The sequence below is a fragment of the Myotis brandtii genome, unplaced genomic scaffold, assembly GCF_000412655.1.
Source record: "Myotis brandtii unplaced genomic scaffold, ASM41265v1 scaffold915, whole genome shotgun sequence".
Taxonomy (NCBI): domain Eukaryota; kingdom Metazoa; phylum Chordata; class Mammalia; order Chiroptera; family Vespertilionidae; genus Myotis; species Myotis brandtii.
The window spans coordinates 3,649,200-3,669,203 of NW_005371769.1; the positions used below are offsets into that span (position 1 = coordinate 3,649,200).

A 20,004-nucleotide genomic window follows, 5' to 3' on the forward strand; every position below is an offset into this window, starting at 1 on the left:
GCGCGACGCCCCCCAGAGACGGCGGCTCTCAGCGCAGGCCCTTTGCCCTTCTCACGACATCGGTTGTCAAAGTGGCAGGTGACATACAACGTGGGAGCTGGAAGAATGGGGGACAGCCCTCTGGATGTGGCCACTGCCAGCCGTTTTTGGGTTTGCCTTCCAGCATCGAATTGGGGCCCTTGACGATGGTGCGCACTGTGTATGTTTATGGTACATTAACTCCGTTGCTCTTACCTGCAGAGAGCCCTGCGCACAGGTGGCGGTGGCTCCTGGACGCTCCCATACGGAACTCGTTTGAGGACATAGCAGCTAGTGTCCCGGGGAGGACCCCTCTGGGTGCTGGGTGCCCGGTCCCTCCTGGTTCCTCTGGCCCAAGGGACACACCTCCTCACCTGCCCGGATAAAGTAGCACCTCCTAGTGGCGCCCGTGGGTAGAGGCTGGGAGACGCCGAGCAGCCCCAGAGCCCGCCTGACTTTGCAGAACTGGGAGGAGGGTAGTCCCAGGAATGGGCACCGTTTATTAACACGTTAAGCCCCATGTCAGTCCCTGTGACTGACACCACACTTTCCGTGTGAAGCACCTACTGTGTGCGGGAAGGGGTGACTCATGCTTTTCATACTTTGTCTCTCCTCCTCCCACCCACAGGTGGGGCGAGTGTAATTACCCGTCTGTTTTATTCTATTGTTTCTCTGGGTGAATAAACGAGCTGAAAGATTGAACAGCCTGAAGGTCACCCAATTAGTAAGAGTGGAAGCAGGCATTGGAACGCCTACCTCTTGGCCAAAAAAACCCCTAATCTGAAAACATGAGAAAATAGACAGCATCGCTCCCCCCTCACCCCCCTTCCTGTTTTCAAAAAGTGTACAAGTGAGCTGACATCTTGAAAATAAGATGTTGATGGGCGTCCATCTACCAAACAGGAAGCAGGCTGTTAGATACTTTGCTAGAATTGATGATATTCTCAAAGGACTGGTGCAGTTTAATTTGGAAACCTTGATTGGGAAGTATGTTTAATGGCAGAATTGTGAAACAGGATCCAATATTCTCAGGAAAACCTTTAAATAATTAATCAGAGGGAGAACTTTTAATTCAAAATAGTTTTTTTCTCTTTTAATTATACATACTTTACCTTGTCGGAATAATATAAAAAGTTTCAAGTAGAGAAATTGGGGGGGATCCCTCATGTTATAGACTCCATTAACATTTAGGTCTGCTTCTTGTGCTATGGGTTTTAAAAAATATATATCTATGCATATTTTATTTTTTAATATATTTTTATTGATTTCAGGGAGGAAGGGAGAGGGAGATAGAAACATCGATGATGAGAGATAATCATTGATCAGCTGTCTCTTGCACGCTCCACACTGGGGATCGAGCCCACAACCCAGGCATGTGCCCTGGCCAGGAATGGAACCATGACCTCCTGGTTCATAGGTCGAGCTCAACCACCGAGCCACGCCAGCCAGGCTGTGCATCTTTTATTTTAAATTAATATGTATTAAAGAGGGGAAAACAACATAAAGTACAAAAACTAAAGCCCACCCATCCTAACACCAGTGAAGACTCTGGTATATTTCTTCCTGGTCTTCTTTTTCTTTGTATGGATTCCTGTTGGCATTGTCATTTCTAAATCCAGTTCTATAATAATGGACCCTCAAACCAAAGTTAAAAATATAGGAAGAAAAAGAAAACCAGTTACACAACCAATCTGGCTGGATCCTTGATAATTAACTCTGGATCGTCTCTCATTTTCTCCCAGCTACATCCGCTACTCCCAGATCTGTGCCAAAGCAGTGCGGGATGCACTGAAGACTGAATTCAAAGCAAGCGCAGAGAAGACTTCCAGCAGCAGCGTCAAAATTGTGAAAGTGAAGAAGGAATAATGTGTAAGTTCTGATTGAGTTAGAAGAGGTGCATCTTAAATTTTGAGAGTACTTTTTAAAAAAAGTAATTTTACTTTTGAACTTGTCCCATTTTTGGTCAGTTAGTCCATGTAGAAGTTGGCGGGATAATAATGTAAAGCATACAGGTTATACAAGTCCCTTGGCAAAATCAAAGAATGTCGTCTGGGGCCCTGACAAGCAGAAGTAATTGGCACATTGATTTTCAGCTCATTTAGCCGTGCTTAGGTAGAGATCCATCTCATTTTAATTAAACTTGTTTCATTTGCACAAAGTCAAATAATCTGGAGGATAAACTACCCATTTTTGTAATTGCTGTTGGCGTTACATAAGAGTTCAGGAGCTTGAAAAATTATAGTTCTTTGTGTTTTTCTTTCCCCCACACCTGCTAATGTTCTCACATAGCGCTACCTAATGAAGGGCTGCAAGTGCAGGCAAGGGTCCTGCCATGTATCAGGCAGGAGAATCTGCAAGACCCTGCAGTGAGCCCGCTTTGCCAAATGTGCTGTGCTCTCCGGGGGTCTGGCCATTCCACTTCTCCGAAGATGATGGCAGTGATAAGTGCCCTTCTGCACAGCACAAGACAGTTCTGTACATTGGATCCGTCAGACCTTTGTGCTCTCAACTTCTAAAGTGATTTGCTCTATAGACCACTTTTTTGAACATTGTTATTTCAAAGATAAGTGAAGTAAATTACCAGAGAGATGTTTCCCAGATTTCGTTTTCTTGTTTTGCTTTTCAAAAAGCTTCCAACCCGCAGTAGCAGGGAAATGTGATAAATATTAATCCTTTGGCAGCTTGTGGTTATGAGCAATTTTACTTATTGGAACTGTCTCCCCTAAGCGCTTCTCATTTTCATTTTGAATTAGTAAATATTTTATTACCAGTCTAGAGATACAGTGTTTTGAATTTAGTCCTTTTTCTAGGGGCTCTCTGTATAATCTCATAATTCTGAGTGATGAGACCAGGTTTTATGTGGGGTTGTTTTGTTTTTAACGGTGAGCTAACTTACAGAATCACAGCCCTGCTCTGCAGCATAGTCTAGCCAAACCCCGAATCTCACTCCCATGACCTTGTGATATCCTTGGGTCAGGATGCAGCGTCCAGATCCGGAAACAAAACGTTGGCCATTCTCTGTATGTCCTGCAGGGGATTCGGCCCCCACCCCATCAGCACAGGGGGTTTTAGTGTCTTTTAAAGGCAAAGTAGTTTCTTTATTGCTAGGCAAGGGTTTGGTTTTACTAAGGGAAGTAAGTGCCTGTTGAGCTAAGGCCCTGCCACGAGCCAAGGCTCCTCACCAACCGAGTGCATTGAAGCCACAGTTATGTTATGTAATTCACTGTAAGGAGGTTATTTCCCCCATTCATGTTGGGTTTTCAAGAAAACACAGAGGACTAGCAACTTCTGCATTTTCTTTTTTCTCCTAGACCCTGACTAAAGCTTGAATGCTACATTTTCAAAGTGAAGATGTGTGGGCACAGGTTATGGCAGATTGGAAACGATCGCACTTCATGGGGAAAGTAACACCTGTCTTGTTGATGGATTGACATTGCCAATAAACCGAAACATGCTCCCCTCCGGCTGTTGTGTTGGTTTCTGTCGGACTTGTTCTTTTTCTTCATGGGAACTGTCTGCACAACTGCTGGGCCGTGACCCTGGGAACCGAGGTGTCTCAAGTAGGGGAAGCAGATTTAATATCCAGGGACCAAAGAGATACAGGAAACAGTTTGAAAGTGTCTCAAAATAGAAAGTACTCTTTTTCATGACATTAACTGACAGCCTATGTCATTAAGGCCCTGGCTGCCCCTTATCTTTGAATCGTGGAGGTCGTGTCAGAGCGTCCTGCTTGGTGCAGGCCGCCGTCTCTCTAGGCAGTGTGCTGCTTGGCCAGTAGCTTAAATGAAAACAATAACTCAAGTCCTCGACCAGAAGGAAAATACTAAATTGTAGTATTTATGTTTTTCTCGTGCACTTAAAACCTTGTCTGATGAATGAATCTTTACATTCTGGGAGTATTGCTCATAGGAAATGAGGCACAGCCTCAGTCACCAGCTTATCGAACTAATGGCCGAGCTGAAATTAAAATCCAGGCTCCTAACTGCAGTCTCGGGGTGATGATTACAACAGTTAGATGGTGTTTGCGAGGTGACTCATTTAGTCATTAAATATTTATGGATGAAGTATTATTGCAAGTGTCTTGTTTTTATCTTTCTTTGAAACTTGGAAGCACTTGGCAGAGTAAAACTTCATTGCAGCATTAACTGCTTAATTTTAGCTGTTTTTGGAGAATAGAGAACTAAGTTTGAACAGGAAATTTTGAAACAGGGTTCAGTTCATGCCCTGGGACCAGTTCTCACCACGGCACTTAAGCTAATAATAATTTTAGCAGGGCCAAGAAGGAGCCCAGAAAATGCCTTTGTTCTCAGCTTGTGGAGAAGACTCCCTGCCCCAGGACACTTGACCTGTAGGTTTTATTTAATTCTCAGCACAGGACATGCAGAGAGCAGCAGAGCAGTGGGAGAGCGGGGCTGAAAGCCACTTAAAGCTCCTGTGGTCCTTTGCCCTGGGCTGTTGTCCTGCTGTTTTGAAGTCTGGGCACCTGGGTTGTTTGGTGATGGAGGGACTAGGAAGCATCATTCATACAAACAGGAGTCAGTGACTCATGAGGCCTTTAGGCCTTTTTGATAACCAGACAAAGTGAGGGGCAGGCAAAGAGCTAATTTCCAGCCAAGTAATTAGAAATGAGTCATTTATTAGGGAGGCAAATGTGATCATTGGAGGTGAGACTTAGGGACAGGGCTTGTGACATGGCAAGGATTATAAAGGAACTGAATAAAAGATAAATTTACTGCCAGCAAAGATTCTCTAAGGCTCTTTCTCTGTGATTGAAAAATACCGTGAACTGATAACTGATTAAATAAACTCTGCATCCAGCCCTGCTGGGTAGCTGGCAGAACTGTCCAGGTTACCAGGGGCCCCAATCGGATCTAGTTGTGGGTATTTTAGTCACTGGTTGGGATGGTTGAGGCTGTCGTTAATCTCTTGCAGTGCTCTGGGCTAGGAGGTGAAGGCATCGGACAAACTCTAAAATTCGATTCTACTATGTTGGTCTCTGAGAGACCAATGTCACTGTAACGACCATACTACTAAATAAATCGGCTCTTCAAAATCAGAGAGGACAGATTTCTTTTGGTTTCTGGATTTTTAGACTTTTGTTTTGTGTTTTTTTTTTAATCTATTTCTACCATATGAAAGAGTAGGCTGATGCAATGCATTTTGAAATATTTTTAACTAAAATTAATCAATCTGGGTGGTTAGACTCCAAGAAAAGCAATTTATTTAGTTTGAAATAAAGCAATTGAGCCATTTAAAATTGAATTTCTTTATACTTTAATGATTAATATTGAGCAAACAAAAATCTTTATAGTAATAAAAGTCAGCAGAAGTCTTTTTCTTTTTAATTTAGATTTATATCCTTCCTCCCATCCACTTAATTGCCTTTTTAGATTTGAGGAGGAAAGTGCTCGAGGAAGCGTGAGTATGAATTCTTAGGTAATCACAGGTTGTAGGACTTTTTAGCATCTAAGGAAGTTCACAACTTCAAAGTAAGAGCTTACAGGTGCAGCTTCTTATTCAATCTGATTGTGTTTTTAGTGATTCTTGAACCTCAAGTAGAAAGTGTTTAAAACTTTTCTTTTTCATTTTGTAAATAGAAGGCTTGCTATACTGCCGGCCGCAAGACTTTAATTTTCTCTTGGCAATTTCAGTCATTTCCTCTGATGCATTTGTGAAGAGTAATGTTTCCCAGAATGAGCTATGTCTTTCCCCCAAGCCCCCCAAACCTGCCTGCACCTGCTGCCTCATTATTATTGCAGATTATGGAAGCAAATCGGGAGGCAAGGACCCAGTGTCCGCAAGTGAATCCCTGCTGTCCGCGGAGCAAACAAGGTAGAGCTCAGTGGTAATTGTAGGCCATTAAACCCTTACGGCCCTCAGGGCCGGCAGCGTGTTAGAAATAGGTAAGCTGTAATTAAGTTACAGGCGATTTGATTATGCTCTTGTGTGTTTGGTCCTGTTGCAATGAGAGCAGATTAAAACCATGTGATGGTTAAAGCTGTGTCATCCTGCAAACATCATGACAACTTCTGCAAATTAATCTGAACTGTAAAAGTTCCCTAATGAGATGATGTCCTCTGTAACCAGGAGGGACGTTGCCGAGCCCAGGCTGTGCCCTTCTGAGTGAGCAGGGGCTGCATCGTGCTCAGAAGGTGGTGACCGGATGGGAGTGGGCAGGCCATTCCAAAGTAGCCTTAGTGGTTCTCAACCTTCCTAATGCCGCGACCCTCTAATACAGTTCCTCATGTTGTGGTGACCCCCAACCATAAAATTATTTTCGTTGCTACTTCATAACTGTAATTTTGCTACTGTTATGAATCGTAATGTAAATATCTGATATGCTATATGTGTTTTCCGATGGTCGCGACCCACAGGTTGAGAACCGCTGCAGGGACACCAAAGAGGGTGGTCGATGAGGTCCCAGAGTCTAACACTAGTAAGAAACGTAGATAGTACATGTGTGTGTTGAAAGCTGGTAACAAGGCATGGATTGGTGGGTGCTCCTGAGTTTTGCCTGTTGTTTCTGGTTTGGGTTTCGGCCTGCACTTTTCTCCCCTTCCTTTCCCCCTTTCCAGTCCAGTCGGTGGCTGCGTTGTGCACAAGGACTACACAATTTCCTGGTGGGTGTTGACTCATTTGCCTCAGCTGTGTGGCTCCCCAATACCACTTGGTCACCTGGCTTTCCTGGAAGCCAGCAAGTGTGAGAGGTGGGGTGGGGGCAGAGTCCTAGCAGCCCGGGACACTGAGTCGGGAGTCCCGATGCGCTGACAGTTACAAGGTACCATCCTCCCCACATATCATGTGCTGTCCTGCTGCCCGCGCGTGCTGTTCATACAGTAAACAAAGTTGTAGACAAAGGGAGTCCTTTGTGATAAGTTCACTTTACTATTCAAAGGAGTGCAGACAATGTGCATGGAATACAGCGCCAGAGAAGGCCCTGAAGCCATCGGTGATGTCCCCGCCCCGCCCACCGCCCCCTGCCCCTGCCCCTGCCCGTGTCTGTGTCCGAGCTAGCGCTGAGTGGCTGTGTGCAGTGGTCCTCGGTGCTGCCCAGCAGAGCGGCCTTGGGATTGCTGCCCAGAGCACTCGTGTGGAGAGCCGCTCCCGTGCCCGCCTCTCTTGGTTAACCCTCCTTATCCTCTGCTTCCATTTCTGCCTCCCCCACCACCTCGTCCTCTTCCTCCAGACCTGCTTTGGCGTCTTGAATCTGCTGGTACTCGGACACCAGGTCATGGATGTTGCTCTCGGCCTCCACAAACTCGTCGATGTCCATGCCCTCGCCAGTGTACCAGTGCACGAAAGCCTTCCTCCTGAACATGGCCGCGAAGTGCTCGGACATCCTGGTGAACAACTCCTGGATGGCCGTGCTGTTGCCGATGAAGGTGGCGGCCATGCTCAGCCCCGGGGGCGGGATGTCGCAGACGGCCACCTTGACGTTGTTGGGGATCCAGTCCACGAAGCAGCTGCTGCTCCGGGTCTGCACGGTGAGCATCTGTTCGTCCACTTCCTTGGTGGACATCTTCCCTCGGAAGATACAGGCCACCGTCAAGTAGCGGCCGTGCCGGGGGTCACAGGCAGCCATGGTGTTGCGGGCATCAAACATCTGCTGGGTGAGCTCGGCCACCGAGAGGGCCCGGTACTGCTGGCTGCCCTGCGCCGTGAGCGGGGCAAAGCCGGGAATGAAGAAGTGCAGGCGGGGGAAGGGGACCATGTTCACGGCCAGCTTGCGCAGGTCGGCATTGAGCTGGCCAGGGAACCGGAGGGAGGTGGTGATGCCACTCATGGTCAAGGACACCAGGTGGTTGAGGTCTCCGTAGGTGGGCGTGGTCAGCTTCAGGGTGCGGAAGCAGATGTCGTAGAGGGCCTCATTGTCGATGCAGAAGCAGGCGTCGGCGTTCTCAATCAGCTGGTGGATGGACAGCACGGCGTTGTAGGGCTCCACCACCGTGTCCGACACCTTGGGCGAGGGCATGACGCTGAAGGAGTTGAGGATGCGGTCGGGGTACTCCTCCCGGATCTTGTTCATGAGCAGCGTGCCCATGCCTGAGCCGGTGCCCCCGCCCAGTGAGTGCACGATCTGGAAGCCCTGCAGGCAGTCGCAGGCCTCGCTCTCGCCCCGCACCACGTCCAGGACGCTGTCCAGCAGCTCCGCTCCCTCCGTGTAGTGGCCCTTGGCCCAGTTGTTGCCAGCCCCAGAGTTACCTGTGGCAGAGGACACGTGGTTATCTACCCAGAGGCAGAGGAGGCAGGGTGGAGAGAGGAGGACGCCATTAGCAGGCATCCTTCTCTCGTCCCAATGGAACCTTCCAGAAAAACCTACCATGGACAAAACTGTCCGGTTGAAAGAGGCTTCCCAATTTGCTAGATCGGATGCTGTCCATCGTCCCAGGTTCCAGGTCCACCAAGACGGCTCGGGGCACATACTTCTTATCTGTGCAGAAAGATAGGAAGTCAGCAAACTATTGTTTTTTCTAAAAGTTAATGTTTCGCCCTAACCAGTTTGCTCAGTGGATAGAGCGTCGGCCTGGGGACTGAAAGGTCCCCAGTTCGACTCTGGTCAAGGACACATGCCTGGGTTGTGGACTCCACCCTCAGTAGGGAGTGTGCAGGAGGCAGCTGATCAGTGATTCTCATCATTGATGTTTCTCTCTCTCTCTCTCTCCCTCTCCCTTCTTCTCTGAAATCAAGAAAAATATTTATAAAATAAAATAAAAATTAATGTTTCATCAAAATGGAACCTTGTGATACTGTCCCCCTCCCCCAAGAAAAAAAATGGTGTCTTTGGTAGACAGAGATTCGTAATCACACCCAGACCCTGACAACACAGAAATCTACAAATGCCTTAAAAATTATGTTTCCATTATTGTTTTGTTTGTTATGTTGCCAACGACAGAGATTCTGTTCCTATTGGAAGTGCTGCTGGTTTTTACTTAAAAACCAAATGGGAAGCCTGGTGCTTAAACTGCACGTGTTAAGACATGTGCCCCCCTTTAGTGACTTCTTTGAACAGGGCTTGGGGAACCCGCCACTCAGCGTCCTGCGGAGGTGCCCAAACGTCACCCATGGGCATCGCGTGGTCCCCTGTGAGCACTGGCCGCCCCGAGCACAGCATCCTACCATGGGCCTCGTTGTAATACACGCTGATCCTCTCCAGCTGCAGGGCGCAGTCCCCGCCATAGCTCCCCACCGCGTCGATGCCGTGCTCCTCACCAATCACCTCCCAGAACTGAAAGCAGAGGAGGGGTGGTCAGTGCACACAGGGACTCGAAAAAGGCTGTGTTGGCTGAAGGTTGGACAGGAAGACGGGAGGTGGCCCTGGGCCTGCCTCCCTGGGTCTCCCTGCCTGTCCCTTCCCAAGACGTGCTTTTGGTCCTTTTCATAAATCCTCTCCGTGGCATCATTCCTTTGTGCCTCTCCTACACATGCATCTGAAGACTGCATTCCATACCCACCTGCATTCCCCAAATGAACTGTCAACATACATGAAGTTGGATTTTGCTCTTATTAAATTCAGGCTGTTGTATACCTTAAAGCTGTTGTTTAGCATTTCACATCACAGTGTAGCTCTAATTTCATCTGTAGTGCTCCAAGCATATAAAGTATAGACTCCAGGCCCTAGCCGGTTTGGCTCAGTGGATAGAGTGTCGGCCTGCAGACTAAACGGTCCCAGGTTTGGTTCCAGTCAAGGGCACATACCTTGGTTGCAGGCTCCTGCCCAGCCTGGGTTGGAGGTTTATTTTCATGCAGTTTACCCAAAAGCCCATAACTGGGACATCTCTGCCCGATGCAAGCAATGTGCATTTTGATGATCAGGTGTGCACACAGTTAAAATCATGCACAGCTTACCCTCTTGTGACTGTTTGAAACACATTGCACCTTCAGTCACACATACAGTACTTATTAATGTACATACATGCCAAGCTCTCAGTATGGAAACAGTTACCGGACGCCCTCTTTTCATTGCCCTGGAGAAGCCCATCGTCCCGTGCAATGAAAACATCTATTCTCAAGTCACCAGCCACCTCTTGTGAATGACGGCTCTGCTCCGGCCATGGTCTTATTCACAGTAAGTTACCAGCACTGTTCAGGGTGTGGAAGAATCAATGAAGTTAAGTTCTGTGATACCACAAATTAAGTATAACTTCAAGTTCTTATGGACCTAAATAATAAGTAGTTGCTGTGGTTCTGACCAGGAGGCCACAGAGTTCTGGAGTGAGAGCGAGGACCCTATCTGGACTGCTCTCCCTCTCAAGGGCCTCCGTCCACATTATCTTGCAGCGTCAGGGCCGTGGGGGCTTGGGCCTCCTCTGTGGGCTGTAGTTTGAACATCTTATCACTGTCGTGTGGAAGGCTGATGCTTCCCTTCAAGCAGTAATCGTCTTTGTCCCAGGGTTTAAACCCCTGGTTTCTGCATAGCAGCAGCATCCACAGCAGTAGAAAGTGGGAACCAGCCCAGTGTCCATCGGGGATGAATGGTAACAAATTGCAGTCCCCACACACAAGCAATATTCAGCCTTAAGAAAGGAAGGAGCCTGGCTGGGTGGCTCAGTTGGTTGGAGCATCGTCTGGTGCACCAAAAGGTTGTGGGTTCGACTCCCAATCAGGACATATACCTAGGTTGCGGGTTCGATCCCCAGTCTGGGGCTTCTGGGAGGCAATCGATTGGTGTTTATCACATCAATGTTTCTCCCTTCCTCTCTGAAATCAATGAGAACGTCCTCAGATGAGGATTTTTTAAAAAGAAAGGAAGGAAACCCAGTCACCTGCTATAGCCTGGATGAACCTGAGGACATTGTGCCAGTGACACAAGCCTGTCACAAAAGGACAAATCCCGATGACTCAACTTACATGAGGGACCTAGAGAAGTCAAACTGAGACGGAGTAGGCTGGTGGGGCCAGGGCTGGGGAGAGGAATGCGGGGTTATTATTTAGCAGGGACAGAGTTTCAGGTTTGCAAGAGGCACTGAGTGATACTCTTTTAAATAGGTTAAATACAACAGCCTGAATTTAATAAGAGCAGCAGAGGGGAGGGGGATAGTTAAGGTGGTAACTTTTATTCTGTCTTTCACCAGTTTTTTTTTTAATTTTAAAGACAGTTTTAATACAGTTCATACTTGTAAAAGTAATTTAAAAACAGCAATAAGAACAATCAGATGCTATAGAATTGGTCATCTTCAGATTAGGGCTGGAGGCATTGGGCGCTCTCACTGTTTTCTTAGCATTACCAACTGAGCCAGGTCCTTTGAGACATTTTAAGAGGGGAAGAGAAAAACTCATTTATATTCCAGAGGGTCTATTTTAATTCTGATTGCTACTGGGCACAAACCTTGTAGGTTTACCTTTTACTTTTCTGTTGCATATTAAATGGAACAGCAGTTGATCCTTTTTAACTTTATAACCTAAAGAGGAGGGAAAGATAGCTTCATGATATGGTGTTGAAAGTTTCCCAGCAAACTCTGGAAAACTGTTTGGAGACAAATTACTGTTTTCAGATATAAAAAGTTCATTGCTTAGAGATGATAAAAGTAAAAATAGTTGATGTGTATCATACACAAGAGACTCCACAAAATTAACATGAATTAAATTAACCCTTTAAACCTTTGCTAATTCCTGAGTCTCTAATTAAAGGCTGTTTAATCATCAAACGCCCAGCAAGTGCATGCTGTCTGTTCCGCTGACGGAGGGCAGTCTTGGTTGGCTGCACCATGGACCGTGGTGAAGCTATTGCTAGGAATGCAGGCGCCTTACCTTGGCTCCGATCTGGTTACCACACTGGCCGATCTGAATGTGCACAATTTCACGCATCCTTGCTTTGTGCCCAAGGGCAAGATCTTCACGGACTCCTCAGACCCTGGGAGAGACGCCCTTCACCAGTGTGAGCCCAGCACGACTGGTCATCGCAGTGATGGGACCAGCTGACCCAGCTCCCCCCAGTGTGACCCAAGGGTGTGTCCAGCCCAGGCCCAGCCCCGGCCCTCCTGTGCTCTGCCTATCATCCTAGTGAAGGGGGTTTTCTTTTCCTCTCCCAGCGCAGAATATTGCCTGGTCATTTCCTAGAGTTCAAGACCAAAGGCTGCCTTTGCGCACGGTGCCCGGCGGTCCAGCACCAGGGGTGGGCTTGCGAGATGGACGCTCGGCATGTGGTGTGACAACTGAGCCTGGCCCCTCATCACCCTTTCTAGCCCTGCGTTCTGTTGTCCCCTTTGCTCTTGTCCTGCTGGCTGGGGCTCATTGCCTGCCAGTGGTTTCCTTGAGCAGACCAAGAGTGCGCCGGGGGCCAGAGGGACGCCCACCCACATTTCCATTTCGCTAACGCCCAGCCAAGGGCAGCCGGACTGGGGGGTGCAGAGGATGGACCCGCTCTTCCAGGTCCTCAGCGTGCTTCCCTGAGCTCCCAGCAAGCAACTTGCAAAACCAGGCCCAGGCCCCCCCTCCTCCTACCCACAGCCAGCCCTGCCCAGCAGCACAGAGCCCTGGGGGTGCAGGCAGGGCCACATCTCAGTCTGAAGCCCTGGCACGTGTGCACCTGCTTCCCGAGGCCTCTTCAGCCTTTGCCAGGGACCCCGAGGCGGGCCCTGGTCATTGAATAGCTACCAACCGGCACCTGCCCTATGCCGGGCACACCTTTGGGAGCTGGGGGTTGGGGAATGGAGGAGACTGGTGCAGGCAGCTCCTGCGTCCCGGAGCTCTCTGAGGAGGTGACTGACTTAGGAAAGCAAGTCCCCAGGATGTGGATTCAAAAGCAGGACTGAACTGGACTCAGCCCCAGAGGCCCTGGTCCCGGTCCTCCCTGCCCCTGACCTGATAGGTGATGTCGGTCGAGGGGTCAGCCCCGCCTCCCAAGCCTTTCCAGACCCTTGACTCCTAAACCCTGTGTCCCGCCGGCCTGGGCAGCCTGAGATGGGGGTGCAGGGGACGGCGAAGAACAGTTGCTAACAATGGACTTGGGGGAAGGGGTGGTCAATAGCCTCTACTCACTCCCACAGGCATTCACCCACAGGAAGGACCTGAGCTGTCCATTGAAAGCAACACCGAGAGGTGGGGGAGGAGGACTGTCCCCCGGGGGCCGGCATGAGAGCCGCTCTAGTCTGCCACTGTCCGGAAGAGGCCCGTGACGCTGGGCCGGACCTGGACCGGGGAAAGGCGCTGTGAAGGGCGCTCCTAGGACAGTTGTGGGCATTTGAATACACGGCATACATTGCTCAATAGCACTGTGTCCATGTTAGCGTTCCTGCATGTGATCGGGGCCTGGGGCTTATGCAAATAGAAATCCTTGTTTTCAAGAGACTATGACGCACTCAGGGTCAAGAGTCACCAGGCCAGCAATTCAGGCGCAAACATTTAGGCAACACAATAAAAATGCGATCCATGGAACGAGGTGACCCAGTGTGGCAAGATGTTAACAGCAGGTGCATTTCCCCCAACGTGGCGCAGGGTTAGCGCTCCCGTAACGCTCCTCCAGCTTGGCATTTCCTTCCGCTCAGGTCGCAATGACTGCAGGCGTCACAGAGGCCTCTGCTCCACACCATGCCGCCCTCAAAGGCAAAGAGAAGGAAGTGTGAACTCAAGACGAAGGAATTCGGGCGTCTAGCAGTACTTTTCACAAATTTAAAAAATAAGCTTTAGCTCTCATAGGTGTCACCCCACTCCCTTTCCCTGGGTGCCCTCTTCCCTCATCCCCTGCTGACCTCCCTACCTTCCCCGGCTCATCAGACTCCTACAAAGTCCCAGAGTCCCAGGGAAGCTCCCCTGTCACTTCCTGGAGCACCTTGACCTTCCCCTCAGCCCCTGGGTCACGCACACACGCACACACACACGCATGCACACACACACACACACACACACACACACACACACACACACACGCCTGCGGCCCCAGCACTTTACCTGGTCCTGTTTGCTAATCACTTATCCTCATGCCTTATCTCCCGCCAGTCTGGAAACTGCCACTATCTTTCCACCTTCGAGTCCCCCACCTGCCCCTTGGGTAACAGGGCCTCAGCAAATGTTTGCCGAGCGCACACAGACAGCTGGGCAAGTTTGAGCAGCCATGGCAAGTTTTCATAAAGGCAATAATGTATTTATTCAGAGTATGTCCTCATGGGGCAGGGGGTGTGGAAGGGGGAGGCTGGAGGATTTTCCCCTCCAACCCCTGAGTGGCTTGTTGATGGGTAACCGCAGGTGCTGTTAGAGCTGCTCACAGGGCCGTGTGGGCTGCGGGGACACAGCCAGGCGGGGGCTACTAGGTCTCTGTGCTCGTTCTTCGCTGTGTGGGCAGGAGCCACTGTGTGGGCCCCCACCACCTCCCCCCGGAGCACATTCCTCTTGGTCATCTCCGTTTGCTCAGGGAGGGGAGGCCAGGCTCCCAGATGGGCGCCTAAAAGGTTTTTCTGTTAATGGGGCAGTTGGCAAGAGGAGGGAAGAAGAGGAGCTGTTTGCTTTGAGCTGTTTGCTGGCAGTGTTTACTCAGTCTCAGCACTGCACTCAGCTTTGGACACCGCTGGGGCGAGGGCAGATGCTGGGCAGGGAGCCCACGGTCCGGGGCCGAGGCTCGGCCGCTCGTGGGCCTTCCTTCTGCCTGAACCTGAGTTTTCTCAACCGCAACACGGGGTAGCGGTCCCCGGTTCGCTGTGGGGACTGTGCCTTTGCAGGCGGTGTTTTCCAAGTCTGCTTCCAAGGGTGTTAGAGGCTGCGGCTCCCTGTATAGATGGCACCGTTCATTTCTAGATAGTGAGCACCTACTATGTGCCAGGCCGAGCTAGTTGTGGGCGCAGAAGGCTGGCTGTCCAGGTTTAAAATGTCTGGGTGGGACAGGGTGGTGAGAAAGGCATGGGTCTGAAAGCGGCCACTCCGCACCCCTTTGTCCTGGTGACGGCAGCTGTGTGCCATGGAAAGAGCTCTCCCCTGAGGGCCCTTCTCAGACCAGCAGTGGCAGCCCCTCCCGGGACACTGCTCTGCTCTCCTACCAGGAGGAAGGTGACCCTCTAGCCGGCCCTGAACTGCAGCGAGGGATGGAGAGTGGCCGTCTGTGACGAAGGACAGTCCTTTGTCCCCCCAGAGAAGGGCTGTGGCAAAGGCAGGTTAGCAGTGACTGCCCGGGAGCTCAGAGCATCAGCGAGCATCAGCAAGCATCACTGCAGAGGGCAGAGGGCAGAGGGCAGAGGGCAGGAGCAAAAGCATCCCAGGGAATGCATGGTGGTGACACCACTGCACGACAGGAAAGCCGCTGCCTGCGGACGCTGAAATGACCCTTAGTTGGGCCGCGAGAAGATGCGGTGGCAGCCAGCCCCTTCCTGCGTGTCCCCGGGTCTATTATGGGAACAGAACTACGATGATAAGGAAAACCAAGTGTCACCAGAAACCCCAGATCGGCTGCTCCCAGACTTCCTCCAGGAGCTGCCCCAGTGGTCAGATGGAGCCCCCCCATTTGACAAATGAAATATAATCAGGAAAAACAGCACACTTAGAATTCATTGATTTCATCCGCCCCTGATCCTCTTCTGGGTACATCCAAGTTCCGTGAATAACTCCGAGGAGATTGTTGAATTACAGTGTTTGCTTGTGATTCAGAGGCAGAAATTTTTCCAAATGTCTTAGCAAGAAAATGACATCTGAGGGGCCATTATGAGTGAGTCAGCGGTGTGGGCAGATCAGCTGCACCGAGCTCCCCGTTCCTGTCCTCGGCTTCGGGGTGTCTCTAGCTGTGAGAGAAAGTTCTGGAGGAAGAATAAGGAATTCGCAGAGAGGAGGGACTGGGAGAGCATGGCTGTTCTTCCACAAACCAGGCTGCCCGGCTTCATGGGGAAGTTTTAGACCTGGTCCCCCAGCCGAAAATCCCCATGGCACCCACACCACGCTGGCCTCGGGGCCACTCTGCACCCCCCGGCCTCCAGCCCAGCAGTGAGACACTGCAGCTCTGTGGGCACATCAGGGGTCAGAGCTGGGCTGTGCCGTCTCCAAGGTGCAGGAGGAAACACACGCAGGCACGCTCACGCACCTCCCTGAACTGCCGTGATTCCGCAGGGACACCTTAGCCTTCTCCACCAAGCCTCCTCCTCCCCAGGCGGACAGGACCTGATAAGCAACGTTCCAGAGATGAGCATAACACCGCCCGCACCCGGAGCTGAGATCAAACAGAAACCCACACTTCTTCAAGCCCCGTGTTTGTCCACGAAACCTCTGCTGTGCGCCTCCCAGAAATCCATTCGTTTATCCAACAAATACTGGCCAGGTGCTCTCTGGGGGTTCGAGGGACCTCAGGGAAGTAGGGAAGGGGGGCCCTGCTCTCCAAGGATGCAGACATACAGCCCTGGTCCCCTTTCCACTGGCCTTTGCCACGTTCTCTGCCACCTCATTTGGGAATCTGAGGCTCGGAGGAGAAACCGGCTCACTCGAGTCCCAGAATGATGGCAGAAGCAGAGACGGGTCGGGCTGCAGGTCTTTGGGCCCCTATGTCCAGGGTACAATGTGAGGTGTTGGGAGGGGTCAGCCCGCTGGCCTCCAACGAGGCACCTGAGGAGCCCAGACTGCTTCCCTCATCTTTCTCCTCACCCCTGGCCCACACCTGGGTCCTGCCAGCCCTACCTCCCAGACAGGCAGCCGTGTGCCTGCTGTCACCATCTCTGCTGCGAGGCATCACCAGCTGCCCGTCCATGACCACAGCTGACCCTACCTGGCCTCACTCTGCCTCCTTCCATCCCCTCCGCCCATGGCCACCAGAGGGATCTCATCGCATAAGCCAGGGCCTGCCCTTCAGGAGCCAGCTGCCACCGGGGAGAACTGCCCACGGGGCTCAGACCCTCGGAGAAGATGCGGGAGGGGCGGGGAGGGGGCTTGCGGAGACTGCGATGCAGGGCGGAGGGTCCACTCCTCCTGGGCTGCGCCTGCAGGAAGCGTGGCCGCGGGCGGTAGGCAGGACACAGCAGCTGTGCCCGCCGGAGGCCTGAGGGGTGTGTTTAGGGCAGCTGTGAGCTCTCCGTGACCTCACCGGCCTGTTGGCCAGCCACCCCTGCTGCCTCGTGCCCCTTGGCTTCTTCCAGGTGAGCACCCACCAAGCATGTTTGCGTGTTGAGGACTTTGCGTAGTCTCTCCCGTCTGCCTCGCAAGTCCAGCACTTTCCATGCCTGTGTCCTCGCCACCAGTCTCTGCTCCCTGGAGCGCCCTCCCCAGAGCCCATCTCTAGCCGGCCCCGTTCTACCCATTTCCAAGCCCTTTCTACTCCCGGGGGCTTCCTTTCTCCACATGCCCCTTTCCCGAGTGTAAGCTCCTCGATGGTAGGGGCTGGCACAGTGGTTTGGCTCATGCCAGGAGCTCAGCAAATACCTGTGACTGCCTGACTTCAGAGAGCACCCGGATCTGACCATGAATGACCAAGACCCCTCAGACAGGTCATGGGCAGCTCCCAGGCGGGCTCAACATTCTGCGCCCGGCCGTGGCCAACGTGTTCTGAAGGTCATGCTGACGGCCAACCTCATGAATAGGGTCCCAGGGAGGCAAGTGTGTGCAGCCAAGAGAGGGGTTAATGGCGATGCCTTTGGGGACAGCAGCAGGACGAGGTCACACCTGACCCACCCTATCGGAAGGCCTCCCCCGCAAAGGCGTCTGGGATTCAGACTGAGCATCTGACCTCATGGCCACGTGGATGGACAGGATCCCTGTGGCTTCCAAGAACGCCGAAGTGCCCTGCGAAGCCAGACTTGCCTGGCGAGCAGGGTCGGCATCCCTCCAAACAAAACCGGTATCCAGGATGTGGCCAAACTCAGGAATGTGGAGTAATGGCAAGTGTCTGCAGCTTGCGGGTGGGAGCCACGACACGGCCTGAAGGGAGGGGTGAAGGTTCCGAGGAAATTCCACAGACGCAGAAACAACCTGTCTGCACTCCCCTTCAAGTGGAGAGAGCGGGCCAGCCCCGGCCCAACTAGAAACTATGTGTGCTCTTTATCGGGACGAGGGGAAATCAACCTTATTTTTAGAAATAATAGTTTTTTGTGTTGTGTCCTTGGATCATGTGTGTGTCAGGAGACTTTATAGAGGAAAAGAAAAGAGGGGGGACTAGATTCTAACCTGCCACCCACAAGCCTATGCTGAGTACAGGTCTCCTGACCTCTGTGGGCCTCAGTCTCACACCTATAAAATGGGGAGATAGCAGCTGGCTCCCCCTCCAACATCTAAAGAGGACAGATGATTCCCAGTCTGGAGACTATTCTTGAAAGTCATCGCCTCTGCCTTCAAGCACCACTAGGAACAGGTATGACTCAGTTACATCCAGGAGGAAAATGCCAGGGCACAGGTAGGCTTCCAGAGAGAGGACTTGGTAGTGGTTTCAGGGGACTCCTCGTCTCAGTACCTGCAAGACTTGCCCCAGGTGGGACAGCAGGTCACACAGAGTGCAGGAGGGAGTGGCTGGAGCTGGGGGGCCCCTGCCCAGCCCCCTCTGCTCCAGGCTGGAGAAGATGAGTCTTTATCACAAATGCCTCACAGGACCGGCTGCCAGGTCTGCCAAGGCCCGAAGCTGCGCTCGGAGCACTTGCTGTGCGGAGAGATGAGCAGGCCCCGGGAGGCCAGCCCCGCAGGCTCTTCCTCCTGCTGAGGCCAGCGGCCTTTCATGTTGATCTGCCTGCCCTTCCCTAGCAGTCTGCAGGCTGACACTTGGCTCAGGTTGGTCCAAGGCCACCCCCCCTCAGAGCCTCAGCAACCACTGATCACAGCCAAGTTCACACGTGAAGGGCCCTGGGTCTGTAGGTCTGACCGTCCAGGGGCTGGAGAGGCAGAGCATGTCACACCAGACCTCACTCACTTCTCACCTTGCAAGTTGTGGTTTCAAATGTCTGGACTCCCTCCCCATCCTGCTGCCCGATTTCCCCATCACTTTCTGAGTCTGACTTGCTTCCGTGTCAGGGAAACGCTGGTGGGCCACAGCGAGACAACCCCGGGGTCCTCCCATCACCAGCCTGAGTGTCATCACCCCTCCCTCCATCTAAGCTGCATTCCACAGGCCTGTGTGACCTTCCCAGCCAGGACCCTGGCCTCCGCCCTGGCCGCTGGAGGCCATGTGATCAGGCCAGCCTGCTGCAGCATCTGTGGGCGGCAGCATATGGCAAGCTTGGCCCTCGGAGCCCGGGGCCTGTGTGACTGCAGGTCACCTGCCAATGACGAGCTTAGGGCTCTCCCAGGAGAGAAAGCACATCAGAGGGTGGGGCCGTGACCACACTTGAGCTCCCAGTGGCTTTTCAGGAACAGGGACGAGACTTCTGGGCTGAGAATGCAATCCGGGCTCCACCTGAGGCCTCGGCTGCTCGGACAGCCACTGCCGGACAGGTGTCCAGCCGCGTTGGGGTCCCATGGTCACTTCAGCACTCCTAAGGTGGCCACGGAAATTGCTGGAAGTCCAGGAGGCAGTCATTTTGATTTTTGATTGTCGGGTGGGCACAGGCCCAGGAAGGGGCCAAGGGACCGCAGAGGGGCCTGCGGACCCCGGCCAAGGCCTGTGCGGACCCTTCCTTCAGGCCGAGGCAGCGGCTCTGCGGCCTGGGCAGCAGGAGGGAGGGATGACTGTTCCGTTATGAAATCGAGGCCAGGGCTCCCCACTTCTGCTTTTAGTTCCGCATTTGACCCCGAAGAGCTGCGTCAGCAGGAAGCCTTCGCAGCATCTTGGAAGCCAGAATGCAGAACCAAGGATTTCTGTGCCAAGGGAGCCTGGCACTGCCTCCTCTGTGAGGGGCAGCATCTCCTCAGAGGGCCCGAGCCCTCGCCAAGGGGGGTGCAGAAAGCCAGGCGAGGGCAGGATTCTGGGGGGACAGTGGCTTTCCTCCAGGACTTGGGGAGCCCCTGCCCCTTCCCCGGAGGCCCGGGCCCAGTGGGATGTCGGGACAGGGGCACCTCTCCAGGGCTGAGGGTCTCAAGCATCCCAGGCTGCTGGGACATTCGGACCCTGCCGTCCCCCCGCCCCGCCCCAGGGCCCCTCGAGGTCTGGCTCCAATGTGCTCG

The 20,004-nt window shown here is 52.2% G+C and overlaps 1 protein-coding gene and 1 non-coding gene across 2 annotated transcripts; one reads left to right on the forward strand and one right to left on the reverse strand.

Moving 5' to 3' along the window:
* Nucleotides 1-1,432: 1,432 nt before the first annotated feature.
* LOC102242349 lies at nucleotides 1,433-3,482 on the forward strand. Its single transcript, XR_001360497.1, has 2 exons — nucleotides 1,433-1,887; nucleotides 3,330-3,482. It is a non-coding gene; the product is annotated as an uncharacterized LOC102242349 (transcript).
* Nucleotides 3,483-6,880: 3,398 nt separating this feature from the next.
* On the reverse strand, nucleotides 6,881-11,972 carry TUBB1 (tubulin, beta 1 class VI). The gene is made up of 4 exons (XM_005885601.2): nucleotides 11,767-11,972; nucleotides 9,136-9,244; nucleotides 8,339-8,449; nucleotides 6,881-8,220 (listed from the first exon to the last, which is right to left on the reverse strand). The coding sequence occupies exons 1-4, from the start codon at nucleotides 11,821-11,823 to the stop codon at nucleotides 7,142-7,144; spliced, it is 1,356 nt and encodes a 451-aa protein (XP_005885663.1). The 5' UTR covers nucleotides 11,824-11,972; the 3' UTR covers nucleotides 6,881-7,141.
* Nucleotides 11,973-20,004: the final 8,032 nt, after the last annotated feature.

Bases quoted from the DNA above. Each gene is read 5' to 3' on its own strand.
- TUBB1 (XM_005885601.2), bottom strand. From the start codon at position 11,823: ATGCGTGAAATTGTGCACATTCAGATCGGCCAGTGTGGTAACCAGATC. The intron at 9,245-11,766 runs GTAAGGCGCCTG...CTCTGCTTTCAG, and splicing joins GTAACCAGATCGGAGCCAAG to TTCTGGGAGGTGATTGGTGA. The intron at 8,450-9,135 runs GTAGGATGCTGT...CTTTCTGCACAG, and splicing joins GTATTACAACGAGGCCCATG to ATAAGAAGTATGTGCCCCGA.